Source organism: Trichogramma pretiosum, unplaced genomic scaffold (genome assembly GCF_000599845.2).
Source record: "Trichogramma pretiosum strain Unisexual culture from Peru unplaced genomic scaffold, Tpre_2.0 scaffold41, whole genome shotgun sequence".
NCBI lineage: Eukaryota > Metazoa > Arthropoda > Insecta > Hymenoptera > Trichogrammatidae > Trichogramma > Trichogramma pretiosum.
This window is the reverse complement of record NW_019640824.1, coordinates 483186-499913: the sequence shown is the minus strand read 5'-3', so window position 1 is coordinate 499913 and position 16728 is coordinate 483186. Positions and strand designations below refer to the sequence as shown.

The following is a 16728-nucleotide window of genomic DNA, read 5'->3' as shown; positions in this document are numbered from 1 at the left end:
ATAATTACCTCGAATCTCATCGAAAAATTTACGACTTTTCGCAAACAAATCGAGAGAGAGAGAGAGAGAGAGAAAGAAAAAGAGACAAAAGTCGGCACGAGTTTATCTCTCTCTCTCGAAAACGTAAACATATCGGCGTAAACACGCGCATTATGCGAGTATGTATAAATTTCGCGGATTTGCGCAATCTTTTTTAAAAATTAACAAAAACAATCGGAGTTTACAGAGGAGGTGCGCCGAAGACACAATGGGATAAGTATGTATACCTGCTCGATTAATGGTATGCAGCGAGACGCGCAAAGTCCGCGGTCCAAGGATTCATGATCGCTGGGGAATCCCCCATATATACATACGTGCGTTGTGTGTAATGTATGTATATGCAGGAGTTCGTCGAGCTTTTCGTATAAAATTATAATTCAAATTGCGAATGTTTAGCCAGAGAGAGATGGATATATAGAAGCTGTATTATAACTATTTCGTCAGACTTTGTACATGCAACTGCGTGAATTATATGCGCGGGGAGGAGCGCGGGTTTTTTTTCATTTTTTTTCTTTTTCATTATCGTCGGTTAGCCTTTTTTTCGGAAATTTCTCGACAGGAGCGAGTTTTAAATTAAAATGTCCATTCGCTTTTTTGAATACTTTTTATGCTACATAATTATTTCAGCTGTGTGTGTACCTAGTAATATGTATGCATAATTTTCACGTGTTTATTCTTCTCAATAGCTTCATTTCTTTTACCTTTTTTTTTATTCATATTGAAAAACTTCAAAAATTTCAAGCGTTAAAATAAAAAAATTCCCGTATTATATACAACTCTCTTTGTCGTTGCGTTGCTTCAAAATATAATAAACACGGTCGTTTTACGATCGGGCGGAGCTCGTCCATCCACAGCAGCAGCACCAGCAGCAGCAGCTTCAGCGAGCGTTGAAATATTTGTTTAAGCTCTCGCGAGATCGATTATGCTAAGACGATAATAAATGAAACTTTTATGTGTGCGCAGCGTAGTCGCGAAATCTGATTTATCGCACGCGATACAGCCTCGCCGAGACTGCATAAACGTCGTTTTTTTCACTTCGTACACTTTTCGTCGTAAGCTTTTCGTCGTTTACGCGCGTTGGAAAAAAGTTTCGATTATGGATTATGGATCGAACGTGTTTTAGAATTTCGCACTCGTGCAATAATATGCGAACGAAGCGCCGAAAAAAAAAAAACAAGCTAAATAGCAGCGAAACAGGCTATATTAGCAGATTATTGTATGTATATTACGTACGGGTCACGAAGTGGCATTTACGACGCGCTGCGCGGACGAAACTCGTCCGATTTATGTGGATTGCCTCAAATCAAGGGACGCGAAGAAAAGAAGCCATTATACGGCAGCTTATGGCACAAATCGTCAAATTTTTTAGTACCCACATAGCGCGTTCTTTCGTGTTTCGAAATTATAATACGCGCGATGACTTATACGGAGAGCTCCGAGATTTTTGATCCTCGTCGCAATGCAGGACCTTCTTAATTAACTGGATATGACATGTTTTTCGTCGATAAATAATATCTCGCTCTTCGTCTCTCTGTGCTTGTATTTTGACGTTCGGCCAAATTTTTTCGTACAGCACAAAGATATGTGGAGTATGTTACAGAGAGACGGATGACCCGAGAAACGGCATTCCAACAACAATCGGGCATCGGCAACAGCAGCAGCAGCAGCAGCACATTATAATACGTGCGATCGAGTTGCGGGCAGGATCCAGCTGCTGCTGGCCTACGTGCGCGCGTGTGTGTATTTATATGATTTATCGTTGGAACGACCTTTATGGATTAACGAGCATCGATTTATAATTTTCATTTAACTGGCTTTTGGCAATGCTGCTGCTGTATATAGTGTAGCGTTCGAGGAACGACGCGCGCGCATATAATCGCGCGTATAAAGCTCGGGAGCCATTATGCGACGTATACATTGGGCTACTTACCAATAATATGCAAACTTTGACGATTTCGGGGGGGCTCGAGAGCGACACATTCCCCGAGCATATATACGAAAGCATATGATTAATTCACCTGCCCGCACTAATTACTATAACCCTGTGTGCCCTGGGTGGCACTCGAGTGAGAGAGAGAGAGAACGTGTGCGCGATATTTCGCGTGTAATATATATAAAGCTTTGGATGGACCACGTCTCTCTCACTCTCTCTCTCAGGTTTATGGCCCATTTCCCTACATACATAGCACAGTCTTTTTCTCTATCTCGTTTTGAAACTATACACCGAACAGTCGGTCTGCATGTACGTGCCGCTATCAATATTATATCTCGGGTATTTTTGACGTGCGATTGCCAAACGTCGCTTGATGGATATGTAGCATATCTCGCGCGTGTGGTACACCGTTCACTCCACTGTACTATTCTAGCTATTTATCGTCGCGTGCTTCGCGAGTCGGGTAATCGTTATTCAAAATATTAAACTTCTTCCACGAAGTAAAATTATTTATTGAAGAATGAATATGATTATTGTTTATCGCGAGGATCGATAACTCAATTTCTTCCGTAAGATATAATTGGCTTTGTTTTGCTTTTAAAATTTTAATAAGCTTTTAAATAGAGAAGCAGAGAGATACATACTAAGTAACTTTATTATTTTGGTTCTTGGGGAGTAGCGACGATTTTCATTGTTCAAATTTTGAGTATTGTCGACACACTATACATTATACACTCAGCCTTGAGTTGACCCGTCCAATAGGCTTGGTTAATAATTGTTTCGATTGATTGATTATTACAATTGACCACATAAATTCAAGAGGCATTATAGAAGCCAATTATCGATATCATCTTACATCATCGCCATTTACGAAAGACTATTTCTTCATTTCAAGAAGATATTCATCGTATTTTACAGTAATTTTGACTTTTCCACTTGCGGATTAACAAATAAAGGTAATCGCCATCTAGCGGTGCAGACTGTCACTAATTATGATTCGATTTTCATACATTGTTGGAGCAATTGATTCAAAAAATAAATCAGTATTGAAACGTTAATTTTCAATCCAAACGTTTTAATTTTAGTCATGGAATTTAATATTTTTGTTAATTTTTGCATTAAAATTAATGAATGTGATTGTATTTTCTTGCTTCTTGTTTCTGTAGTTTATGTAAAAACAACACCGGCAAGACCTTGGACCCTTTGGAGATCCACGCAGATCAGATATATTTCGAATTCTGTATTATACGTGAGAAATAAGCAGGTTTTCGGAATTTCATAGTCACAGATTTTCAGGGATTGAATTACAAGAAAATCATAATTTGCTATCAGTCTAATAATTATTTCATGTTGAATGAGAAAGTTTCAGGCAATTATCATTACAATTATATCTCTGATATGCTCTGTCGCTAATTAATCTTTCATTATATTTGTCTTGAAAAATTGTTTATTTTTTCGTTAAAATGACAATTTTTAAATTTAAAAAACTTGTTTTGCTCCCGGTAACAAGCTGTGTACTTGATATGTATAATCAATTGGTTCCTAAGGCTCCTTTTTACACTTGGCATACACTTAGAAAGTGTCTCTATTTCTAGCCATGATCTTCAATTTTACGATGAACAGCGCAATTGCTGTGTCCTCTCATATAGTTCGTTTCGACTACACCACACAGATCACAGGAATATTTGAAAGTACTATCAAAATTCATGTGCTTTGTCAAATGATCGAAAAGTTTGTCTCAATTTTCGAATTTGTGATTTTATATTTTTTCATGAACTGAGACAATGTGTTTCCTTAAATGATTTTTTTGACTGAAAGTCTTCCCACATTCTTTGCACTTGTGTTCTTTAAGTTTCAAATGAACTGTATCTATGTGCTGCATCAAATGAGGTTTTTGTCCAAAAAATTTGCCACACTCTTTACATTGATGATTTTTGAGTTCCAAATGAACAAGATCTATGTGTTGCATAAGAGTACTTTTTCGTCCGAATAGTTTTCCACACTCTTCGCATTTTTGATCTTTGATTTTCCGATGAATTGCGTTTATGTGTCTTTGCAAATTATCATTTTGAGCAAAAGCTCTTGCACATTCTTCGCACTTGTATTTTTTGAGTTTTAAATGAACCGTATCTATGTGCACTATCAATTGCTGTTTTTTTCCAAAAAACTTGCCACATTCTTTACATTGATGATTTTTGAGTTCTAAATGAACAAGATCTATGTGCTGCATCAAATTCTGTTTTTGTCCAAAAAATTTACCACACTCTTTGCAAGTGTGATCTTTGATTTTTAGATGTGCCACGGTAATGTGTTTGGTCAAGTGATATTTTTCACCAAAAGACTTTCCACATCCCTTGCACGTGTGCTCTCTGATTTTTAAATGAACAAGATTTATGTGTTTTGTAACATTACTCCTTTGTTTAAAAGACTTTCCACACTCTTTGCAAATGTGATCTTTCATTTTTTAACTTTTAATTTTAACTTTCGAAGGAAACCAGTTAATATTAGTATTCCAAATGGTCTTATAACTGTAAGTGGTTTAGAAAATTTGTTTTTAAATAAAAATATTGCTGTAAATTGGTTTTATTTCCGGTTGAGCTTCACTGAATATTGTGTTGTAAAATCGTCTCACATACTTTTTTCAGCGTACTTTAGAGAACTCTTAACAATTAAAAAGCTAATTTTTATACGTTTGAGTACCAAATTTATAATTACTATTTTTTAATGTAAGCAGTGAGTTCACGTCAATATATATAGAAAAATGAAAATAGAAAAACTTTTGAAAAAATTATTACAGATTTTCAATTTAACTGTAACACCGAATTTAGAGAGTTTCCGTACTTATAAAATGAATAAGACTAATGCTGAAGAGAAGAGAAAAGTAAATAATAAATGTGTGTGTATCAATTAATTTGAATTTCTATGTAATGCCGTCAAGTTTTTGTTTACATTCGAACTGTCATATTATATTATCCTGAATTAATGTAAAAGTGTGAATGAAATGGATTGATGATTTATCAACGACTATGAATCGGGGGTAAAATTTTATTTATTTTATCTTGATTAAAAATTGGTATTTTTTGTGGATTAGGAACACAATAATATTGAATAAACGGATTCACACACTTACAGTACACTCACTTACGTCTTAGTATTCAACTGTTGACGTTCATTATACTATATGAACGACTATAGAACTTAGTAGTAATTCGATTAACAATTTTACATTAAAATTTTACCTATTGATGGATTTATTGCAAATCATATGCTATCGTTTACTTATGATTTTTCTGCATTAGAGACACTTAACTTTTTTTAATGCGATACTAATGCGCTTTTCGATTAAGATTGGATTATCCGATGAAGGATACTGCTTCAGACGAAAAGTACCATAATCAAAAAAGTTGACTTAAGATTCGTCGAAAAGTCGAATAGTTTTGATCAGTTTTGTAACAGGAGTCTGCAGTATGTGGCTCGTGTCTTTGAGGTACACAGTCATTTAAAGCAATCACGCAAACACATGCATTGTGACAAAAGTCAATCGCCATATTCATTCATTTTTTCGGGCTCGATATACTTCTTCTGAGCGACCCTCGCGGGGGGCAGCGAAAAAGCTCCCGCCTCGACTTCTGGAATTCAAACTGGTTTTCCAAGCTGAGCTGGGCGATCGCGTCATTTAACGACCGTACGATACGTACGTACATAAAAATATATAAAAGTAACAATGTCGCTCGGAGTTGCGGTATAATCTTCTTTATTCAAGAAAGAGCATTAAAAAAAAACAACAACGAATTGCTCTCCCCGGTGTCGTGATGTGTATGTGCGCCCGCGGAAGATTCCGCGGACCTGACTCAGAAGTTTACACTAATTGGATAGTTATTTTATTTTGCCGCTGCCGCCGCCTCCGCCGCCCCTTTCCGGTTCATATGGTTTTACATGCGCCGGAGATAATTGAATTTTATCTTACTTGCGGTCGGAAAAATAATTAAACTTGAATGTTCTCACTTTTGCTTGTATATACCTATATAGAGAGCGAGAGAATATACATCCACGCGAGCTTTGCAAAGCGCGCACACGTGTGTCATTGAGGATCGCGTGTTCTCTCTCTCTCGAATCGCGCTGCGCGTGTAAAAGCTTCGCTATTTAATTTTTACGAGCTCTCCGGAGAGAGAGAGATGTGCTCGTGGATAGCAGAATTTCGCGCGTAAATTTATTAAATATATATGTGTTGTTTAGCAGGCAGCGCAATTTTATGTACCTTACGAATTGCTACATACACTTTAATGAATATAATAATATAATAGCTGAAAACGATCGTGTATTACGTATTATTATATATAGCTGGGCGAAAAGTGTGCAAGCTGTGTGTGTGTATATATATAATAGCAGCGAGTATTAACCGATAATTGCTTGATTAGTCGAAAATCGATTGCTAATTCTCGGCATTACACATCTTAATCGAGTGCAATAATTGCTCGGGCGCTACCCGAGGAACGATTCGCCTCATCCGTATACGTGTGTATATAATACTTTCCCACCCTCCATTTTAACTGACCCCCTTTTCTCTTCCTATTTTTTTTTTAAACCCCTCCGATAATTATCTCGTTCTCATAAGTTTTGCCGTATAATGGTCGATGGTCCGCGCACAACTAAGCGCAAAAAAGTCAAGTAAGAAAAAAAAACAGGAAAGAAAGGAAACGGAAACGAGAGAATCTGAAATTTTTTCGTATTAGCTCGTTTGTGGACTGCCCACACCCACACATCCACATGTACACCACAAAAGTTACGTACGTGTATCGCACGGCAGCAGCAGCAGCAGCAGCAAGAAAGTGCGAAAAGCACGAGAGAATCTCTGCAGTTCGTGCGGCAGTCAAAGGCTCGGAGTGAAAAATTCCTGAAATTCTCACCGCACCGCAGTTGCGAGAGTATAAGGGATAAAGTAAAAGTAATATCATACCCATTCAATATCCCGCGCACGCGAATTCCTAGCATGTACAATGCTGTATACCGTATGTAGTATGTAAGCACGCGTCCGGCTGATAAAAGTGATACTGTACATCAGCGTTAGTTTTCTTGCTTAGTCGTCGTTGTCGTCGAGGCCTTTCGCCGAAGCTCGCAAAGTACCATGAATTAAGGTACCTAAACGTACGTCGAGAACCCTGAAAAATCAGTAGTTATCGGGCAATTTTTTATTTTTATTTTTAATCCCATTAAAAGTAACTACACTGTTGAGAAAAGCATTGAATTTAAAACAGATTTTATACAAAATCAGATTGGTATTTGAATTAAAATAACCACGCGATGAAACGAAAATTCAATCATAATTAAAACCAGTCTCCGCCACTAGATGGCGAGTACCTTTAACTGTAAATCTGCAAGTGGCAGAATCAAAAACTCGTATAAGCCAGCATGTATAATTTGAAATATACCACAAACATACCATAATTTGAAATTTCTCTACAAATACAAGATACATGATGTCAAAATAATGATTACAATTCCCATAATCACGCTTTAACATAATAATTCATTCGAAATCTCTAAAAGACGTCGGCACAGTTAGTTTCAGTCGGATTTGAAAAATTTTACCCGCTACCAACGACGATTCTTCGTGGATTTCGACGTATATATATATCCATGGAAGGGTAAATAGATATATTTTCCAAGCGCTAATCCGGAAAATCGCGCCCCGGATTAGCGCCCGAAAAGAATTATTATGTGCGCCTGCGTGCGTGTGTATACTGGCCGCTCTCGGGTGCTTTATCGCAGCAGAAGCAGCAGCAGCGAGAGGGAGAGAGAGAGAGAAAAATAATTGTGCGCGTGCGAGCGTCGCGAGCGAATTTATATAAAACCTCGGCTGCACACTGCACACTATATTTGCTTTGAAATATATGTACGCAACAATCGAATTAGCCGTCGGCTTACATTTCGTGCGTTTATATTCACCGACGGTGGTGGTGCTGCTGTTGCTAGCTGTTACTTTTTTTTATTGTCTTCGCGGTAAAATAGATGCACGCATGCGGCATAGCCGTGTGTACGAATGTTGCATATAATATAAAACGAACCTGGGTCAAGGGGTTTCCTATAGCATATAAGAACGCACTCTAGTATCAAAAAAGCTGCTACAATTATATTCTCCAAAAAAATCCGAAATTACACACGATTGTTTGTGTGTAAAACGGATTCTTTTCGCGACAGCTTAACAGTATAATTATACGGATCATGTGCTTTTGCGTCAATACGATGCTCGAGGTTCATAATATGGATGCAGGATCGCGCGCCGTGCGTCACGCTATATTCCCTACACCGTGTATACATCGTAGAGAATGCTGTTACGTATCGCTACCGGCATTTATATGTGTATCAAGGCCCGGGATTGATGACACTTTTACGTTTATTACAGCATACGCTGTATACGAATTTCTTTATGTACGTAAATATTTTTCTTTTTCTTCTCGTTTTTTTCATTCCTTTTATCGTATATCGAGAGTAATTACGGTGCGTCGCAAATTTCGGAGATGACGCAATTCGGACACCGGATGACAGGTGCGCAAGCAAGTGTCAACTGCGTATACAGTAATCGATACACAAGAAGTATACAGATCGTAAACAGTCACGACGAAGGCATCTCTCGAGCGCGCGCGATCGAGATTACTCAAGGTTGACAATACGCTCTCTTTCTTCCGTTAAAAAAATTGCACTTCCCCCCTGCATAGAGTACAGTTCTTACTTCGAAATACACACACACACACACACACATATGCACACACACGATTGCCCGGAGAAGTCATCCGGGCGAGGATTCTCTCGTCTGAAGCTGTATGGCCGATGTATATAGATATATAATAGACACATTGAACGGCAAGCATCGAATGTTAAATTGAATCAAACTCGCGAGACAAAAGCCTTTCGCGCACGTATCCTATCTGGGGCTGTGTGCTGTGCACGCAGGCAGGCCGCACCAGAATGAGGAAGCGATCAGCGGCTATATATAGACTCTCGCAGCAGTTGCTCAACTCATCCGAAGCTGCAAGCCAGGATATCGTGTACGACGCTAACAAAAGACGCGACGAGAAAGAAAGGACTCGATCGAGTGCTCGAAACCGCACTGAGGCGCGAAAGAAATAGGAAAAAGAGGAAGGAAAAAGAAACACGAGCGCGGACATTCGACGTAATATAAAGAAGTGCGGGAGCTACAGCGAGTACTCCCCCGCGTACTATATAATGAAAGGTGTCTACAGGCAAAATCACGTTCACTCGTATGGATGAAAAATAAAATTAAATACATTCAAAGTGCAATCACAGTTGAAAAAAAATTGCGTGAATTTTCTCGTGGATTCTGCGTAGAAAATACATGGATAATACGTGGAAATTTATACGAATTTTTTCTACCGGGATGTCTAATTTAACTAGCATTTCATACATAAAAAAGGAATGATTACATTTTTAGGAGAAAGCTCTTTGACAATTTATTGGCACGAAATTGACATTTCCCTCGCAAATTCGGTGTGGTTTTGATGACGTGCACTGAATTACTCAGTACAGACAGTCAATGGAGGGGGAAAATATCACCAAGAAGCTATCGCGGGGTCTTCTTGCTAATATTTACAAGTAGGTTGCAGTGTGTAAAGTCGCCGGCAAAGAGCTGAGCTCCTGTAGTAAGCCAGTGTTTACAAATGATATCCGAAACAGATTGCGATGGTCTCTACCTAAAATCGGAAACAGCGTTCATGATTACTCGAGGCATATAACCTCAAATATTTTTTCAGTGTATTACGTGAAAATTCACAGTGAATAATCAAGCGAAAAATGGAAAATGAAAAAGAATCAGTTAGGTATTACTTTTTTTTGTGCATGCCACATTTTTTTCATGAGATTGGTTCATACAATTTAATTATTCTTCAGGGTAAAGCAGGAACTGAATGATGATTGGCCGAGTTCAAGCAACAATTACAATTTCGATTTGGTAAACTCGTGCAAAACAGAAAATTTTGAAACATTGCCGTATAATGAATTATCAGTGAGTTCAATAATTTGAATTATGTTTTGTTTTTTTACCGTCAAAAACTATTGCACCATATTATTTTTAGGTGAATCATGTGAGTGAGGTGATGGTTTTACAGAACAATTTAGATAAAGAAATATTTGTAGATTTTGAGAGCAAATATGTTAAAATTGAACTGAAATCTTCATCAACGACCATTTGCAAATCTGATTATCATCATTTTCAATCCATTGCAAAAATAAAAAACGAAAATCAGACCCATCACTTGGACGATAAAGATTTGATAATTCTGATAAAAAAAGAATTCGACTATGATAATGATTGCCCATTTAGAGAAAAATTGAGTCTAAATAACAATGTAACATACAAGATCATTAGATCAAATGAATGTGAAATTTGTCACAAATCGTTTGGTCGCAAGGATAACCTCAAAGTTCATATAAATGCAGTACACGATCGTATCAAACCCTTCGAGTGTGACATTTGTCACAAATCATTTTCACACAAGAGAAATCGAAATAATCACATAAATATAGCACATAATCGCAACAAACCCTTTGAATGTGAGATTTGCCACCAATCATTTGGATACAAACATACGCTGAAAGATCACATAAATGTTGTACATGATCGTAGCAAACTCTTTGAATGTGAAATTTGTCATAAATCATTTGGACAAATAGACACCCTTAGCATGCACATAAATACAGTTCATGTTCGTAACAAATCTTTTGAATGTGATAGTTGTCACAAATTATTTGGATACAACGGTCATCTTCAAAGGCATATAAAGACTGTTCATAAACGAAGTAAACCCTTTGAATGTGAGATTTGCCACAAATCATTTGGATACAAACATACGCTCAAAAATCACATAAATGTTGTACATGATCGTAGCAAACCCTTTGAATGTGAAATTTGTCATAAATCATTTGGACAAATAGGTTACCTTAATATGCACATAAAAACAGTTCATGATCGTAGCACATCTTTTGAATGTGATATTTGTCACAAATCATTTAGATATAAGGCAGACCTCAAAGGGCACATAAGTTCAAAAAATGTACATAATCGGTAAAAACTCTAAAAGTGTTAGATTGTTTAATTTGGATGCACTGAAGACATCTGCAATCATGCAAATACGCAACAAATCATGAGAAAATCTTTCACATAAATATCTTTTTATTTCATTATAAACAATAAAGTTTTTGAAACTGTTATTTCTCGTGTATTGATTGTGAAAAACTGTCAACTTATCTTTTTTGCATTAAATAATATATACGCAAACAATGTCCCAAGTGCCTACTCCTTATCAATATGTTAGAAAAAAAATGTTGCCTGAACCTATGAAATTCAAAAAAGACCTATTTTTGATACGGTGACAATGAGATTTAAAAATTTCGTGAATAAGTTTCTTGGCTATCACTTCGGAGCGAGGGCACTTTTTCGAAAAAACCATGAATGTTCTCGTTTAATCGTTTAAAAAATGGGAAATCATTGGAAACCACTCATCGGAAACTTGCTTTTCCACAAGCAAATCTTTTTAGTCAATGTGAAGGAAATAGACATACCGCATTCACGTATACGACATATTTATCTCGAAAAATTAAATAGTAGGCTCCGCTATTACACATTGTTGCTCATTTACACTTGAGTCGACAGCTTTATGAATAATTTCCGAATGATTTTTATTGAGGAACGCTCGAACACAAAAAAATGTAACCGCAATTCTTAGTATTTAGCCTGCTCGTGCCTAGTTTGATGGAGCTAAATTTGTTGAATATTAATCTCAAAAATCCAAAATATTATATTGAAATTTGTTCGTCTGTACATGATTTATAAGTGTATAAATATTTCAGAAGTTCAATCGAGTCAAATCGTTTGGAGCGCCCACAGGTTATCGCTCATATCATGCATCGAACATACATATACGATAATCCGCAGAAGTTTTACAAGTTATTTTTTAATTTTTAAATTGTCATCGAAATACGAAAATCCTCAGAGTAGAAATTCCGTTGTCAAATACAATATATTTGACGCGTCGGAAGGACATTATTTCTTAAGGCAAAAATCAATGTGATTTCGTATTCATTAATACTTGGTGACGAGGAGATTAATGTGCAATTTTTCAACTAATCAACGTGAATTAATAAAAAATAAATAATAACAATGATCATAAAGGAAGAAAGAGAAGTATCAAACTGGCGCCATCGTCGAATGTTTGCAAAGTCACCATTCGAAATCATTTACGCGATTACAATAAATTAACTCAATTTTTGAATATTTATCGCCCGAAGTTCTGTACTACTACGTATGGTCACGTGAAAGAGTGTAAATGGAAAAAAAAAGGCGGAAGAAAAAAAATCCCTGACGCCTGTATATTAGCGCGAGGAAAAAAACTCGAGGGATCAAGCGGAGGAGATCTCGAGCGGGCGCGCGCGCGGAGAGTGACATTTTTTCCAATGTCCCGAAATTCCTTCGTGTCTCGATTATATCGCACGATGATTCGCGCTGGCTCGCTAGCGGAGTGTCTGAAATCGTGCATAATGCGCTATACACGAGCGAAACACCTAGATATATATATTATACTCGAGTCGCGTAATAAAAGAAGAAAAAAAAGCTCGTACTCATCCTCGGGCCAGCGCGCGATAATTTACGATGTGTTAAGCTGAGACGTCAGTGTCAAAAGAAATGAGAGAGAGAGAGAGAGAGAGTAAAAAAAGTAGAAAAAAGGTAATGCTGAACGTCGCCCCGATCGCTGATAACGATTGTGTGCCGGCCCCAAAGCCGTCCTATAAAAATGTCTCGCCCGGCTAGCGCGTCGGTCAGACATCGCATGCCTGTGAGCTATACGCGCATATACGCATATATACGTAATATAGGCGGCGGAGAACCGGCGACACACGGTGAAAAATCGAATTTATTTCCCGGCAAATTAATAGAAATATCTCGGAGCCGAGTGCGGCGCTCGATAAGCAGCAGCCGTCGTAGTATTTTTTCCTTCCTCTCATTTTCGTTATTATTTTTTCCCCGCTTTTTGCACACCATTGCGAGAAATTCATGCGCACACGCGGTAGCATCGCGAGCAGCAGCAGCAGTTCCATTGTCTCTATGCATTCGAATCGCGTATATCATGTGTATGTGTACCGCCTTTCGATCGTCATCCATTCGACCGCGTTTTGCATTTGTGTTGTGCCTGCGCGCGTGTGAGCGAGTATTTTCTGTCTCTCGTTCGAAACGGCAATAAACGTCCTTGCAAAGGACGACTACTCTTCTTCTCGCTAATGTATGTGTGTGTGTATGAGTGCGGGCTTTTTGACTCCAGTCGTGCGTGAATTTTTAATACGTGCCAAAGAGCAAACTCAATGGGCATGTGTATATGAATGTTTGTGTGTATTGCCATATAAGCGAGCTGCTGCTGTTGCTGCTTTACTATACTATACTCGCGATCTTTATCGTGGTCCTGCGCCTATGCTTTAGACTTATGATATAGCACGTATCTCATATATATACGCTACACATGTTTAGTGTCTGTACTCCTTTGGACCTCATTATAATCAGTCAAATATAAATCCTTGAAATTAACATTATTCAAGCTTTTTTCTTGGGTCTTTTTTTCTGCTGCGTCAGGGTAATTCGTTAAAGAGAGGCCCGCAATAATGAGATATGTGATTTGTATAACTTATTGCAAGCGCTTAACAATCCAACGAAACGCGGCCTTTTTTTCTGTATCACGAACGCGGCAGCCACCCACTTCGGTCGCGAAAATTATTTTTTTATTTATCCTTTTTTCTCTATCCTACTAACGCATTCGCGTACGGTTGCGGCACACAGTCGGTATGCTCCGAAAATCGAGGATTTATGCTAATTCTTCTCTCTCGTTTTTTTTTCACGCTGCTCAACCAGCTCTCGAAGATTCGAAACGAATAAAACAATAGAAAAATCATCAAAAATAAATCACGCGCTCGAGATCTCTCACCGAGGTTTAAGACCGAGTATTAGTTTTGGCGTCATTTGTTAAATCATCGACGCAAACGTCCTGACGTCAGGATCTCTCGCCTTTCTCGCTCATTGATCATATATTAATGGGAGGGATTTTATGGCTTGAAAATTTTTGATCAATGCAAACAAAGAAAGCACCAAAAAAAAAACCAGTCCTTGACGCAATAAATTCCTAGTGATTTACCGTAGGCGCGCTGCTGCTGCCGTTGCTCTCGTAAATACACAAATCCATATAAAAATCGATGTTAAATAATAATAATAATAATAAAAAATGTGTATCGCTCATGAGTTAAACAAACGTCGAGCTTATTAACCACGTAACCGGGAGTGCACGAGTAAATATTCAATGAAAAATTAATATTGGCGAATTTATGCATGCACGAAGATACGGAGGTACGCACACGTAACAGCGGAGGAAGAGTACGCGATCGCAAATATTCGGTTACTCTGCCGTTAAATTTTAAATGCGCTCCTCTCGCGTACATAATATTTTGATAACGGGCGAAAAAGTCGAAACGCGCGCCCGACGCAGCGCAAACAAGTGTGCTTACCATGAATACTTGAAAAAGTTGCAAAGTATCTTCGCGAAAAATATGAAACGACTCTTTTTCCTTCTCGCCCGAGAGAACGGGGGTTGGAAAATATTTTCCGATCGCGAGCGAGCTGGTGAAATTAGCTCGTGATTAAAAAAAAAAAAAAAAAATTGATCGAATTTTTGGTCCATTACGCGATTCACTCGTACGATGATTGGTATGAAGTACTTTCGAAAAATCGTCGAGTTGTACATTGTCTCTGTTTGGCAACTGCGTACACGTATCGTTGCGAAAAAACCTATGTTTAAAATCACATTAACGGAACCCATTAACGAGTTGCATGGCAAAAATGACCGGCAAAAAAGAAGAAGAAGATGTATTTAACAGGCGAACGTCTCACTTTTCTAAAAAAAAAAGTAAGTGTGAATTAACGTATTATCATCTCAGGAGTCAGCTTGCACAATATCACAGTAATTCGTGCCTTCTTGCTTAAAGAAATTAAACAAGCCAAATTTTGCATCGGTGTAAAAAAATAGGCCGAAGTTCGGTTCAAACTGTAATATATTTTTTTTTTAAAAAAGGCTAAAGTTTACAAATTTTCGGGCCCCGGTCAAACCAGTTCTCGAGATTTTATGAACAACAATCGGAGTAATATTTTTTATTTTTCGAAAATTGGCAACGAGACGTTAACCCAAAGTTCAAGCCTCTCTTTCCTCCCACTTTGTTTACACGAAAACCATATTATGCGTATATTATAATCCGATTACGATCCGTTTATCGTTTCGAAACGTACCCATTTTTTTGCGTACATCTGCAATCGCTCGAATCTCAACTCTGCGGTCAAAAAAATCGAATTAATCGAAGAAAATTCGACAATATAATGTAGTAATTAAGTCGATCCGTGCGATAATTGTCCAAATAAAAATATATATTAACACCGCAGCTGCACCGCATCGTAAACGGGTATATATATGCGCGCGCGTGAATTCAATCATTCGCACGATCAGCATCATGCCGAGTAAAAAAAAAGATATGTGTTTGCATTGAAACCCGCGCAAAAATCTCGACTATTACGGCCGAGCACATAAATATTTCAATTTATCTCTCCTTTAAACGTCGGCACGACGTACGGTCGGCTACTGCTTTTTTTTCATCGTCTTCGTGCCTTCGTCCTCTTCTTCCGCGTGACACACAATAATATCACATACGACCGCAAAGAAACTCGAATCGATTTTAGCGCCTTACACGTATGTACATCGAGTATATAATGTCTATCGTTAATTGGAGTCGACGTCGAGGCGAGCCACCGACGCTGCCGTCGCCGACGTTGACTCAGATCATCGCGATTTCTCACCCCGTATATTTAGATCACGAGACAAAGAGCCCCGAGTGGTGACAGCACGCCGAGAATATGTCAAATGACGACGATCATCTCCCGTCGAAGGAAAATCTCGTCAAATATATGTATGAAGTAAGAAGAAAAAAAGAATCACGGTCACCTCGAGACGAGACGCGAGCGCGAGATTATAATTATTATTACCGTAACGGTCAGCGCATTAAAAAAAAAACTTCGTATAGAGTGTTTACACGATATGTATCATGCACCTATATTTCGAGTACCGCGTAAGTAGCTCTCGATCTCAGCGAGAGACCGACGGCGAAAGAAGAATGAAAAAAAAAAAAAAACGTAACGGAAGAAAGGAAGAAAAAAATAATAATATAAAAAAGTCGGTGCGTGCGTACGTGCCCAAAAATCGACCTTAAAGTCGACGATCGCGCGACGCGAGGTCGTTCTCTGATTGAGTACATCATCGTATTTTATATATATGATCGGGCACATGGAATGATTATTAATATTAAAATACAGCGTGTGTGCACTCACATTTTTCTTCGACAGCTCATTATAATCCTCGTGGCTCGAGCCACTCGCGTTAATACGAAATATATAATATCGTACGTGTAGTAACAACATCGCAGGAGATCGATTATTATATTTTTAATATATAAATTTTGGTGTATCGAATTTTTTGCCCCGATATAGATCGCGTGCGCGCAGCTGAGGAATCTATCAAAAAGTCGTTCGCATAGTTTGTGTTATGTGTGTGTACGTGCGGAATGCCAAAGTCGGGAAAACCATTGACATTTTACGATCGTCGTCGTCGTCTACGATCGGAGGCCGCCTCGGCGCAGACAAAAAAGTCGCGCGTATACGTAAA

At 38.1% G+C, this 16728-nt stretch overlaps 1 protein-coding gene across 1 annotated transcript; it reads right to left on the bottom strand.

Moving 5' to 3' along the window:
* Positions 1 to 3731: 3731 nt before the first annotated feature.
* On the bottom strand, positions 3732 to 4433 carry LOC106656603 (zinc finger protein 708). The gene has a single exon (XM_014377667.1). The coding sequence runs from the start codon at positions 4431 to 4433 to the stop codon at positions 3732 to 3734; it is 702 nt and encodes a 233-aa protein (XP_014233153.1).
* Between the last annotated feature and the right edge of the window lie 12295 nt (positions 4434 to 16728).